The sequence below is a fragment of the Cicer arietinum genome, chromosome 6, assembly GCF_000331145.2.
Source record: "Cicer arietinum cultivar CDC Frontier isolate Library 1 chromosome 6, Cicar.CDCFrontier_v2.0, whole genome shotgun sequence".
Classification (NCBI taxonomy): Eukaryota; Viridiplantae; Streptophyta; class Magnoliopsida; order Fabales; family Fabaceae; genus Cicer; species Cicer arietinum.
This window is the reverse complement of record NC_021165.2, coordinates 9,945,312-9,960,414: the sequence shown is the minus strand read 5'-3', so window position 1 is coordinate 9,960,414 and position 15,103 is coordinate 9,945,312. Positions and strand designations below refer to the sequence as shown.

At 26.9% G+C, this 15,103-nt stretch overlaps 1 protein-coding gene across 1 annotated transcript; it reads left to right on the top strand.

The window, feature by feature from the left end:
- Positions 1 to 8,381: 8,381 nt before the first annotated feature.
- LOC101512553 (non-specific lipid transfer protein GPI-anchored 6-like) lies at positions 8,382 to 9,685 on the top strand. The gene is made up of 3 exons (XM_004504286.4): positions 8,382 to 8,899; positions 9,001 to 9,096; positions 9,420 to 9,685. The coding sequence occupies exons 1-3, from the start codon at positions 8,551 to 8,553 to the stop codon at positions 9,554 to 9,556; spliced, it is 582 nt and encodes a 193-aa protein (XP_004504343.1). The 5' UTR covers positions 8,382 to 8,550; the 3' UTR covers positions 9,557 to 9,685.
- The last annotated feature ends 5,418 nt before the right edge of the window (positions 9,686 to 15,103 follow it).

Below are 15,103 nucleotides of genomic sequence, written 5' to 3'. Positions count from 1 at the left end.
ACCATTTGTCAGCCTTTTCAGGATCCACATCTCCATGAAACTTGGGAGGGTCATCCCTACGGAAGTCTGCTAAACCTCTAGATTCGACCGCTCTTTCTTCTCTTTCCTCCATTCGCATTTCTCGTTGATTCTAAGCAGTGATGGTCGTAGCCATTTGTACCATAGCTTGAGTCATCTCAGCCATTCCCACTTCATTAGTCCCACTACCACCAGGAGTATGTCTTGGAGGCATCGTTCCTGCGACGCTCAATCCAGTCAGTGTCAAACACCTGCCTTAAAATCAATAAAGATATTATCTAGAAGAATCATGAGTAAAGGATAACGCTAACTACCATATCCATACCAACAAATGGCAAAAAGTCACAAGGAGGTATACTACAACTACACTACTATTCGACGTTGGTCAGCTTACACCTAACTCACATTCCAATCAAGATCGAACTGCTCTGATACCAAAATGTAACATCCTATTTATTTATTTTTATTTTTATTTTTTATTTTTAAAACAAAATATATAATTTCCCATGTAATTTCAAACAAACAAACAAACAAATAATCCATTATTAATTTAAAATCCATCAGTATCACAAGTAGATACTTAATACTCAAATTATAAGGTTAAGAAATTTAGTACTAAAATGATAATTGGCATAGACTAGAGTTCAACATAAATAAATTTCCTAAAGTTGACCACTACTACCCTAGAATTAAATAAGATGTTCCATCTATTCTTCTGAAAACATCCTCGGATGTGCAAGTAGATTAGGAATGTCATCTGTCCAAAAATAAGGTTCATCTCCAAAATACTTACCAATAAATAATAAATAAATAAAAATAAAATAAAAAGGTACAATGTTTACTGAAAATACAATATAATATTATGATATCTATATAATTAATAATATTAATTAATCCATACAAACGACCAAGGTACAATAAAAATATAACATTATTCAACAACAACAGGAGGTACAATCATATACAAATTTATCAGTATAATATCTACATCATTTCACCCAAACGGTCACAAGGTACATTTATCAATATAATATCTACATCGTTACTAACATTCATTACTAACATTGTTTCATCATACAATCGTATACAAATTTACTAGTATAATATTTACATCATTAATAACATTGTTTCAACCAAACAATGAGGAGGTACAATGTATCATTTATCTTTATAAAGCATTAATCCACTTAAATCAATGCATATCCAAACAGACCTTATTACTTAATCTATTATTATTTAATCTATATGTCAATGTAATGATTCCGGAATATCGCCCCCGCAAGGGCTTCGTGTGTCCTTTCAAGCAACACCACTAACTCAAAATCCCCGTAAGGATATTGAGCTCCAACCAATTATGGACGCACCATCACACGACTATGAATGAATGCATTAATGTGGACACTTTAATAAATCATTAATATAATGTGAGGCTAACTAATTAACAACATTTCACATAACATTTATTCTTCACACTTTTGAATACGTTTAACACAACTATTATAATAACATATCACATAACATTTACTCTTCACATTTTGGTACTATTCAACACAACCATTATAACAACATATTGTTAACAAAGAAAAGAGAAAGCAAGAGGAAGAAGAGAAACAACCACTCTAGGGTTTCATAACATAGAATGAACCAAAACCACAGTTAATAGGGTTACAATGAGTATATATATAAAAGAATAGAATTGTCTAGAATTGTCTAAAATACTCTTACTACTAATATATAATAATATTATCTAACATCTCCCCTCAAACTCACGATGCATTAACATGGAGCATCGAGAGTTTGTCAACTAAAAAAAATGAAAACGTTTAATGGAATACATCTTTGTGAACAAATCAGCAATCTGTAAAGAAGAAGAGACAAACGGTAGAATAATAATTTTATGCTGAAGATGATGACGAGAGGGGTAACAAGGAGGATCAACAATCGCAGGAGGTGGTTGGACAGCTGGGGGGGCAAGAGGGATGTCACCAAAGAAGAAGCAACAATCAAAGAGAAGAACCAAGCCAACAAAAAATCAAACCGAAAAAGGAGTGACCAAAAAAAGGAGCAACAACCATATCAAAATCAACAGATAGGAACAACCAAAGAAGTAGCACCACGAAACAACCATATCAAAATCAACAGATAGGAACAACCAAATAAGTAGCACCATGAAACCAAATTCAAACAAACCAAGGAGCAACAACCATATCAAAATCAACAGATAGGAACCACCAAAGAAGTAGCACCACGAAACCAAATCCAAACAAACCAAACCAAATAGAACCAAACAAAACTAAATCATATCAAACCAAACTAAACAAAGAGAGAAGCAACAAAGCAAATCACTAGAGAGATTAGCAATCAAACAGAAGAAGCAACAAACAGAGCGACAACACAGAAGATCAAATTTTCAGCCTCATCCAAGTATCCAACCCTTCCTAGAAGGTCAATCTATCAAACCAAACTAAACAAAGAGAGAAGCAACAAAGCAAATCACTAGAGAGATTAACAATCAAACAGAAGAAGCAACAGACAGAGCGACAACACAGAAGATCAAATTTTCAGCCTCATCCAAGTATCCAACTCTTCCTAGAAGGTCAATCATACAACCATAATGCTCAATCTGAGGCACAATTCCAAATCTCTCCATTTCTTTGAAGCATCTTCTTCCTTCCTCTACCAAACCACAATGGTAAGCAGATAACACACTAGTCATTGTTATCTCATTCGGTTCAAATCCTTCCCGTAACATTGCTGCGAATACTTCTAACGCTTCCTTCGCACAACCATTGACACCATAACCATTTATCAAAGCATTCCACGACGATGTATCTTTTTCATTCATCTCCTCAAAAAGCAATTTAGCTTTTCCAATTTCCCCACATTTTGCATACATATCAACCAAAGCATACACATGAACATCTTCATCAAGTCGGTTCCTTTGCACAAACCCATGAATCCAAACACCCAAATCCAAAGAACTCAAATCAGCAACAGCAGGAAGAACACTCACAACCGTCACTTTATTCATTTCCACATCCAAACGTCCCCTCATTTCCCAAAACAACTTCAACGCATCGTGCGGTCGTCTATTCTCACAATATCCCCTAATCATCGCATTCCAACTAAGCACATTCTTGACAGGCATACAATCAAACAAAACCCTAGCCGCCACAACATCATCATCCTCACAATAACCATGAACCATACTAGTCCAAGAAATAACATTCTTATCCTTCATCTTATCAAACAAATCCCTCGCCAAATCCATACACCCCATTTTCACATACCCATCAATCATAACATTAGAAGCAACAATATCTCTATCAGGCATAACATCAAAAAGCTTCCTGGCCTCACTCATATCCCCACACCTAGCAAACCCAACAATAACAGCAGTCCAAGAAACCAAACTTCTCACAAACATTTCAACCAAAGAAGTCCCAACATACAAATTAACACAAAACCCATTTTTCAAAACAACACAATGAACCTCCAAACCTTCTCTCAAAGCCATACAAATAATGAGACAAACACAATCACTGAGACAAAATAAATTAGGGATAACCTGGTGCTGTGCGAACACGATTTCTCCCCCTACAGACGTCGTTTTACCGATCCAACCGTTGAAGACGAAGACCTGAATGTTGTGAACCTTCTGTCCAAAAATCAGCCAAATCCAACGGTTAACGAATGCGCAATCGATGTTTTTGTGAGACTGATTTAACAAAATCGGGAACAAGGTTACTCTTCTCTTTTCTCTTTTGGTGGTTGCCTTTTCTATCAAAATAGTCTCTCTCTCTTCTCTACGGTAGATCCCAGGATGATAATTCTCAATCATCTCTTCATAACGATCAATCAAACTCCCCCAATAACCATGCAAATAATAATGATTCTCAAAGTAAACTTTACCACCCATTGTTCTTTTTAGCTCGGTTGGTTAGAGCGTCAAACCCTAATGGCTTGTGGAAAGGTTTATAGAACCCTAATAAATTTTTTTCTTTTACTGATCTACTAAAAATAAACGAAAAGCTACAAAGAAAGGGTAAAGCAGAATTGGGACACGGTTTAACGAAAAAATCTCACTGAATATTGGAATGTTAGAAAAGAGAAACTATAATTATATTCCCTAATTGTTGGGAACTCGACAGCGGAATAGAGGCGGGATCGTTCAAGGAGGATCGAAATAGGCTCTAGATACCATGTTAACAAAGAAAAGAGAAAGCAAGAGGAAGAAGAGAAACAACCACTCTAGGGTTTCATAACATAGAATGAACCAAAACCACAGTTAATAGGGTTACAATGAGTATATATATAAAAGAATAGAATTGTCTAGAATTGTCTAAAATACTCTTACTACTAATATATAATAATATTATCTAACACATATCATATAACATTTATTCTTCACACTTTGAATATGTTCAACACAACCATTATAACAACATATCACACCATATTTATTTTCCCACATTTGATAAAAGCATTTCAGCATAGTATATATTTAATCTCACAAATTCTAAAATAAATAGAATCATACATGGATATAATTGGAGTGATGCCATTACCGATATGAGTGTCGTTATTAAATTCTCAGCGGTCTTTTTGCTCCAATTGTGCTACACTTGCTGGGATGAATCACTAACTCAAATTCCTTCATTTTTCCCTTCTAAACTCTTTTTTCTGGGTAACGTGACATATGAAACTTATTTTTTAACTGTTGCCACTTTTGTTATTATTATTAGTAATATTATTATCAAAAATTAAAATAATATCATCAACAATTATTTCTACGTAAAATATAAAAATAAAATAAAATGATTGGGCATTACATGTTTGATATTTTTGAGTTTTTTAAGAAGGTTTGTAACGAGACAATATTGTTTGTACTTGTTTCTTTGGGATTTTGTCTAGTCTCTAAGTCTTTTATTTTTTATTTAAAATATAATTGAGATGTCAAATCTATCATATGATACTTTTGCACTATAATTTTTTGCTTCAAAAAAAATAATATGAATTACTTAATAAGTTGTTATTATAGTTTGATAAAAAAAAATAATTATCATTCATTAATTACTTATAAATTAGCATTTAATAATTTGAATTTTTTTGTAAAAGTTTTTTAAGAATATTAGAAGATTAATTGGTGTTTTTGTACACTTTGATAAAAATTAGCTTTTTTAAAAATATGTGTTATAAAATATAATTTTTAGGATAAATCATTCAAATATTTTATTTTAAGCAGTTTTTATATTTATATTCAAATTCTAAATTTGTTTAAACGAGGTAACAAATAGATGAATGTTAAGTAGTTATACTTTTTTTAAATTATTATTTTTGAAAAAAAAATCTTAACAAACGTTCCTACATTTGAAGGTTGGATTTGACTTTAAAAAAATTATGAACTTGAAATCACCTATATTTAATTTTTATATTTTATTCTAAAATTTTATTTGTGAAATCAATCATAAAAATTTGTTGACCATCTAGTCGTTGTCGTTGTTATTATTATTGTTATTTTTATTATTATTATTATTATTATTATTATTATTATTATTATTATTATTATTATTATTATTATTATTATATGACCGGTTTCATCAATAAATTTTTACGATAAAATATCACACTTAGGTTGAAGGTGTAATTTATGGTTTATTAGTTTTAACTGCATTTGTTGAGTATATAATATAATGCTTTTATAGAAGCACAAAAAATCGAAGAGTTTTAGTGGATTTATAAATTTTAATAAGATATCGTCAAAAAAAATCTATATCGCTTAATATTGTAATAACTTTTATTTTTAAATATTTTCCTCAATTCAAAAAATAGTAGTTTTGAAATATATGAAAAGAGACACAGAAATTATAGATATGCTTTATATATAGGTATAGAAAATAAAGAGTAATAAAATAATATAAATGTAATGCTAAAAGTGAAAAAAAAAAATCACAATATAATGTATTTTCTTTATATATAGATAAAATGTATATAGATATAGATATAAATATATTAAGATATATATATATATATATATATATATATATATAGAATAAATATGTTAACTATTTTTATAAGAAATATAACTAATTAATTTATGAATTTTAAGAGTTACTGTAATTATTTAACTAATATATTAATTAAAAAATAGACAAGGTTTAATACATTGTCTAATTTCTTTGAAACTATTACTCAATGATTTTGCAATCGTCCAAAAATATAACACTTAATTACCGATATACTCTTAGTTATTTTACATTTTTATGCAAGTAATAATAAAAATTATAGAAAGAACATAGATTAATGTTCTCTATGAAATGATGAAACTCTTAAAATATATTATTTACAAATTGATTTAATTATATGTTTTATCCTTGCAAACATGTTTCGTTTTGATTTTATTCCTTGTAATTTTATTTATTTATTTATACCCTTGCAATTCTAACAAGTTTTTAGTAAGCACTTTATGAATTTTTTTAGTAAAAAAATGGTGACATAACTAATTTTAGATGAAGTGGCACATGTTGACTGAATAATTGTTGTTGATTAGACAATATTTATATTAAAATTCATTTTATTAACTCATTTATTTAAAAGTTTAAAAGTAATTAATTAATTAATTAATCAATTAAATAATAAAAAATCAATAATCTTCATCTTCAACTCCAAATTTTTTAAGGTACGGATCTTCATCTTATCTCTTCCAATGCTTAAGGTATGGATCTTAGAATTTGGATCCAGAAATGAGAATTTGTGATTTGAAGATGAAGAAATTAGGGTTGAAGATGAAAGTTGTTGAGTTTTTATTAAAAAATTTAGGGTTGAAGATGAAGATTATTGAGTTTTTATTATTTAATTGGTTTATTAATTAATTAATTAGTTCTAAGTTTTTAATTAAATAATTAAATGAGTTAATAAAATGAATTTTAATTTTAAATATTAAATATTTTCTACTCAACAACAATTAGACACTCACCATGTGCCACTTTATTTAAAATTAGCCATGTCACCATTTTTTTACTAAAGAAGATTCATAAATAATTTTTAAAAAATTTGTTAGAATTTACAAGGGTATAACTCAAACCAAAAAAATTACAGAGACTAAAATCAAAATGAAACATATTTACAAGGATCAAAAATATATTTAAACCTTACAAATATAATGTCATTATCTATTTTTGTGATTCTAGTGATTTAGTTAAGAATATACAATATTTACCAAAGACAGTTAAATTTATGTTAATTGACTAAAAGATATGTTTTTCAATAATTATCAACAATTAAAGGTAGAAATGTGTTAGATTATCCCGAACTAGACTTTACAAAGTTTATGTCTGGTATGTCAAAAATAGTCAAAGTCTCAGTCTGGCATGTGGTATGTTGTAGGTTTAAATATTTTTATGATTGAGTCTGACCTTGATGGAAATAAGGTATGGTTTGTTAGAGTACTTCAAAACCTATTTCATTTTAACATTTTTGAATAATTAATCAGATATATCTTTAAATAGACAAATAATTAATATATCAATAAAATTAAGTTTTATTTTGATATTTCACATGACAATTTAAAGAATCTGACTTTATATGATATCATACTTCAATTCTATTTTATAATAATACATTTAAATGTGTCAAAAACTAAAGAATGTTATTATACTTAAATTACTAAAAGTTCAATATCTAATACAAATATCAAAATTTACTATATTAATTGTAGTAGTAATAAAAAATATTATTTATATTTATTTAAATAGGTCGGTATGGTACACCCAAAAGGCTTTTATGTAGTTTGTAGCCTAATTTTTTTTAACTAAACAGACTTTTTTTAAAAATTATAAAAATAAATAAAAATTCTGACTTGGCCTAGGCCTAACGTAGGTTAGACTATAGACTTTTGTTAGTCGATTGGGTTTATTCTCACCTATATTAACAATCATCATCACTAACTTGATAATCGATGTCGCATACTAAAAAAAAAAAATCTTTTAACTTTTTGTTCCAATGAGAATGAGATCCTAATTATCTAAAATTCAGTCAAAAGTAAAGTAAATTTGACCATAATTCAACTTATAAAAGATCCATTTGCCGCTATAAATTTATGAAAATACCACACGTAGACCACCTACTTATTTTATGTATTCACTTTCATCTATTTTTATGCAATTTCTCTGTTTCTACTAACTAAAAAAGTTAGTAATTTAAAAAAAGAACAATTAATGTTCATTTAGTGGGTAAAAGATTTACATAAGATAGATAGAAAAAAATGTGAAAAAAAAAAAGAGAGAAAAATAAAGAATTTATCCAGACAATTTTTATCCAGCTCCATCCCTTAACCATACAAAGCCGGAAAAATAAATAAATGTATTAAATAGTAACATTCAATTCAATAAAGTCACATCTCATATTCAATCTAAGTCTTTTAGCATAGATAAAGAGAACAAAAAACTAGCGGTGTTGGTGTTACCATATTCCATAACACTCACACCTATCTCTTTAATTTCTCTCACTTTTTTTAGAAACTCTTTCATCATCATGGGTTCCAAAAGTGTAACAACAAATCCATCACTCTTCTTTTCTATCTTGATTTTCCTAGTCCTTATGTTTGGTCTTGCAAACTCAGATGTGAACCAAGACAAAGCTGAATGCACCGACAAACTCCTTACTTTGGCTAATTGTCTACCTTTTGTAACTGGTCAAGCAAAATCACCAAATATAGATTGTTGCACTGGCGTCAAAGATGTTATTAACAATAGTAAGAGATGTTTATGTATCCTTATTAAAGATCGTGATGACCCAAATCTTGGTTTGAAGATAAATGTCACTCTTGCCCTCGAGTTACCAAATGATTGTAAAACACCTACTAATATAACTAAATGTGTTGGTAAGTTAATATCTTATATTTTTAATATATCATCTTTTGTTAATTACTCTTATACTTATATGTTGTTGAGTTTAGAGTCGAGTTTCATTTTTTATTTCCAGATATTTTGCATTTGGCACCTAAATCTCCTGAAGCTAAGATATTTGAGGACATCCAAAAATCCATGGAAAAAAACAGTTCCACCACAGTTGCTCCAGGTAATATTTTTTAATTAATTTAGAAACAAATACTCGCAAAAAACATGTCTTTGAGAAAAATACAAAAATATTTTATCTCTAAGAAATAAAGAGTGCCGCTTAGTATTTTAAAATCTCGAATATTGTTCAAAATAATGATAGACCCGACTATAAAATTAATTTTAAAATTATTATTTCGACCGACAGTTGACATTTTGAAAAACTAAATTGGTATTTTTTTTATCTGTGACCAAATGGTCGTTTGTATTTCATCCTATGTCTTTGTAATTTTGTTTAGTTTTATTTTTTTTTATACTATGAATGAAATCGAAAATTCATTGCAGCTAGTAATTCCACTGGAAAAGGAACAAGCACAATAACTCATGAGAATGGTGGAGGATGGGGAAAGAAATGGCTGATGGCAGAGGTGCTCTGTTGGATTTCAGCATCTCTTTTAGTCTCTTCTGTCTTCATTGTTTGAATTGTAATCAATTTAGTGGCATGAGTTAATTTTATAATATTAAAGTATTGAGTTCAAAAATATATGAGGAGACACTTATAAATTAGTTTTTAATATAACTTTCATTAATAAAAAATTTCTCTTTTTTAATTTTTGTTTTAAAAATATTTTGAATTGGGATTAAAAGGCCAACATTTTTTCGTAAAAAAAAACCAATATTTAATATTTAATAAGAGGATTTAATGTAGTATATTGCTATTTTGACTATGTCTAATTATTTTTTAAGTTTGTTATACACTGCTGTATATTAGTGAATGTTATATTCTTATTCCTAACCAATGTATAATATTTAGAATTTATACAAGATGATGCATTGTCTCTTTCCTTTATTACGACCATCCCTCCCTTGTACGTAATATTAAATTTTTCAACTAACTAATTGACCGATTCAAGGACCCATTAGTTCACGTCAAGGTCGTATAATTTTTACATAGCTGTGACAGTAAAGTGCCTTCTATTTATATCTTTTTTTACCTGTCTCATCTATTGCTTGATTTTGACATTAAAATTTAGTTTTAATTATAATTTTGATTTATATATTTTCACTAATTTTGAGAAAATGATTAATACTCTCATAAATTATAACATAGACATCAATTTTATAAATAAGAAAAAATAGAATTATTAAAAATGTAATTAAATCTAAATTGTATTCGAATTTTAAAAATTATCATAGCAATATTGGATAGCAAATACCTTTAGTTAATAAAAAAGGAAAAAATTTATCAGTCGGTCAGCAAATGTATATAGGAATGACAAGATAACACGCCTTTGCGGCTATCTACCTAAACTTGCGAATGCTGATTTTTTTCGAAATTAAAATTCGGAGACAGAGACGAGTTTGAGGTGGTGATATATGCCATGCACCCGAACGTCCAACAAGTAATATTAATCTAAATATGAATGGGCGTCGTGTGGATAGTGAAATTCGAACTCCGTTGCAGGGGAGTGGAAGAGACAAAATCCGCTATTACTCTACCCTATTTGTCATGTCTAAATGTATACAATGATGATTATAAGTTTTCAAATTTCACATGAAGTAGTCAATATAGGTTGATTCAATAGATAAGATTTCAGTTTTGTATTTGATAAGAAGTTAAATATGTCACTATTTATCTAAATTCTTCTTGATTGTTGCATATAACTACTTTTGAAAGTATTATTTTAGGATGTTCAAAAGGAGAGGTCCCGAATTCAGTCTAATAAACTAACTTTTTACAAACATAGGTAGCTAACAATCTAAAAATTAATTTTTTGCACATATAATGGAAAAGATTCTCCATTATGCATGTCAAACCAAGGCTGTAATCAAGTCTATGTCATGCTCTACGTTTCAAATTAACACACAACATAAGATTGTTGATTGAATCAGTTTCATGTAATATTAATAGTATATATATATATATATTGACAAAATTGTTGATTGATTCAGTTTCACGTTTAATTGATGTGGGATCAAAGGGTTGCCCTGCACCTCATCCAACCTGCCTCAAATGTGTGGAGTTAGTTGACCCATGAAACACGGTCGAAACTACTCTCACAATTATACCTCTACCCTTGCAATTAATATAAAGTTCCAATTTTGTTATTTCTTATAAATAACTAAATCGATTTTTCACTTATTTTATTTCCGTCCAAATTTTCCATAAAATTCGATGGTTCAAGTTTTCCAGACTATGCTTAAATTCTAGAAAACTTTGATTTTTTTTAGAATATTGATTAGCCATAGCAAACTTGATGCAAGTTTTTTATAATGAGTGTACTCCTAGAAAGAAAGAAAGAAAACAAAAACCATGTTCCCGAAAATGTTTTCTTGCCAAAAAACTTGATAACGGTTAAGGAATTAACACTTATGTTTTACTATTACTTTTTAAAACTGATGCATGCAATATGGACTTGAGTAAAACAAAAGGTTAAATAAGGCTTTCATCCTTATAAAATACTAAATTTGATTTTTATTTTCTATAAAAATATTTTTTTAAATTTTAGTCTTTTAAATTTTTTTTGTTAGTCTTATTGTATGTTTTAATTGATTTTTTTTATTAGTCTCAACAAAATATAAATAAAGCATTTATTACATTTTTTGAATGCAAGTCTTAGATACTCTCTTTGTTCTTTTATAGTTACCGATTTATAGTTTTTTACATTTACCAATACAATCAATTTTTTTTTTATTGTTTTTTATATGATTATTTATTTTTTTAATAATATTTTTAATCATTTATTATCTTATTCATTCATTTCTCTCTTTGCAAAAATAATATTGACAAATTAATGACAAATAAGTAGGAGCAATTTTTTTTAATACGACAATTAAAAGGAATAGCGGAAGTATTAAAATAGACTTAAGCATATGGTACTTAATAATAAAGTTTAATTGCAGTTTTCCTTTTTTTATTTTTATCAATTCACGAAATTTTTATTTTAAAAGTTAATAGTTTTTACCCTCTCTGATAATTTTGAATTAAAAAATAACGATTTGACATATTTTAAATAACGTAATATACAATTTCATGATTTAGAAACATCTAAATATATTAATTATTCACATGTCATTAATTAAATTACTAATATGAAAAGAAAAAAAATTGAAGTTGAAAGTTAAGTTTTTATGATGTTTTATTCCAATTTTATGGATCTTAATAATTCTACATCATCGTATCATATGAACGTTATTTAAAGTATGTCACATCATCATTTTTTAGTTAAAAAATCAGATAAAATAATCAAAATTGTCGACTTTTAAAATAAATGAATCAATTTCATGAATCAGTAAAAATAAGGAACTAAAACTATAATTAAGTCTAATAATAATTGATAGTATATATAAAGATATTGTATTTTCATACCATATTATTTTAAGTTAAAAATTGATACAAATACTTATTTTTTAAGATGTGTGCATGGATCCAACTTTAATATTTAGACAAGTAAAATTTAACTTTTTCAGGATGTTTATTTAAAAAATTATTCTTTTTTTTAATTGTTTGTGTATTTTTTTCAATTTAAGTACGTAATTTGTGCTTCATGTTTATTCTTTTTGAGATTTATTCTATTTTATTATTCTTATTCTTCTTCATAGTTATAGTTTTTATGAATAAATAATATTTTTTTTAGGATTAATGAACCCCACTCAACTATTTTATTATCAAGTTAATTTGGTTCGATTTTTCACAAAATTTAATACCCTATCCAAAGCATATGGATCAATCCGAGAGTACGTCCAATCCAAATTCAAGTAACCCATGACAATTTGACCGTATTTGTAAATGATTATTCAAATTGTACATTCTACATGATAAAATTAGATTTTTTACTCACGTTTGGACTTATATCTCATACTTGTAATTTTTGTTTATAAATATCTCTAAATATCATTTGGTCAATACTAAAAATATAAAAAAAACAATGGATAATTCATACAAGTAGGATATGGAATGGTATATGTCATTGGCTAGGATTGGGGGGGCCCTTTCATTTTAATAGCAGGGAAAACATTGTACAGCTTTGTTGATTGGTGTACAAATCCATTACTTTGTCTTGTAAATTTGCAATTGAGCGTGTGCTTGACTTAACTAGATAGTTGCCATTTTAAGGATTTATTTGTGTGGGGGTTCAGCTTATGTTTTTTTTGTGGTTGCAGAATGTCATGTTAGTGATCAAAGGGGGCTTGATATATGCGGGCTTTGGGTATATAATTTCAGCAATTTGCTTGTTTATTTAATTTGTTTGATTTACGAGTATATAATTTGACCGACGTTCTGCAGTTAGAACCGTCAATTTGACAAACTTCATAATTATTGACCCCGATCCACAGGTTGGAGGAGTCAAAAACACTTATAATTTAAAAGGAAAAGTTGTCTATTGTACCCCTCCAATTAATCCTACACCCTTACTTAAAAATTTTATGTTTGAAATATCCGAAATACCCTTAATAAAATTGTAAAAATCAAAAAAATTCCTCACACTCTCACAAGTTGTGTTTTCTAGAAAAGTGAGTGTTGTTGAATTTTTTTTATATCGGAAATTTCAAGATTAATGAAATTTCCGGTAGTTATAAATTAATACCAGAAATTTCAAATTTCGGAGTACTCCCGAAAATTTAAAAAAATGAAATTTTCGGTATTGACTTATAACTATCAGAAATTTTAAATTTCTGAGATGTTCCCTGGAAATTTCATTCCTCATTGAAATTTTCCCAGCGACCATGTAATAAGCTTACAATTTTTTCTTCTTCTCATTTTTACAATTACAAAATTATTTATTTAATAAAACAAAAATAGGTATAATATTTTAAAAAAACAAAATATTATTAATAAATTAAATACTAAAATAAAATTATATTATATTATTAATAATAATAGTAATAATAATAATAATAAAGTAAATACTTTTTTTTAAAGACAATCTCAACTACTTATAGTTAGTAGTTATGATAAAAAATAAATAAAGACTTAAATAACTAATATAAAAATATTCATTACCATACAATTCATTTTTCATATAATACATGAGAAAATATTTTTCTTATTTTTTTAATATAAAACAAAACATTCAATTTAATACATTTTTCAGTTAAACATATTTAAAAACAAAACTATGTTACTTATATCATTCTATAGTTATACTCTATATCGTTGAGCCAAATATATCTAATATTAATAAATAAAAATTAACCAAAACCGATAGATATCAGGTGACTCATCAATTTAACATGTTCAAAATGTATTTTTTTTTTCTTTCTAAATATCAACGTACGTATGTTATTATATGAATTTTTCAAATATAAAAATGTCATTATAATTACCTTTACACATTATTCAAATAGAAATAAATCTTTATGAGATTAACATTTTTGTGTTAATTCTTTACGAACTTAAAAATAATATAAATAAATAAAAAGTATAATTTGAATAAATTCGACTTTAATTAGAATTTATTAACTATTTAATTTCATTTTTTTATATTATTTATGAGATTAATTTAATACCAACTTCATTATCATTTTAAATAATAAACAAATATTTCATTTATCTCGTAATGAGTATTATTTTTATTTATTTTATATATATTAAAAATATCTATAAATAAAAAATAATAATAATAATTTTATAAAAATATACTTGTTGATGGTAAATATATATATATCTCACTAATATAAATGTAAAGTGAGATGTAATATTTTAAAAACTACATATATAATATTTATTAGAAGATATAATTAAAAAAATAATTAATTTTAGAAGACTTCTACAGTATTTTTGTAAATTAATATATTTTTATACTATTAAATTAATTGACCAATAATTAAATAACATAACTTTAATGAATTAGTATGACTATATTATATATTTAACACAACCAAAACTTTTAAATTTTGTATTTTAAATCTCTTTATATATGTTATAATTTTTAATTATGAAAAGAATGTATATCATTGTTGAAAACTAAAATCATAAATATATCAACATTATTAATTTAATCAACCTATAATATATAATATATAAA

Bases quoted from the DNA above. Each gene is read 5' to 3' on its own strand.
- LOC101512553 (XM_004504286.4), top strand. From the start codon at position 8,551: ATGGGTTCCAAAAGTGTAACAACAAATCCATCACTCTTCTTTTCTATC. The intron at 8,900-9,000 runs GTAAGTTAATAT...TTTTATTTCCAG, and splicing joins TAATATAACTAAATGTGTTG to ATATTTTGCATTTGGCACCT. The intron at 9,097-9,419 runs GTAATATTTTTT...AATTCATTGCAG, and splicing joins TTCCACCACAGTTGCTCCAG to CTAGTAATTCCACTGGAAAA.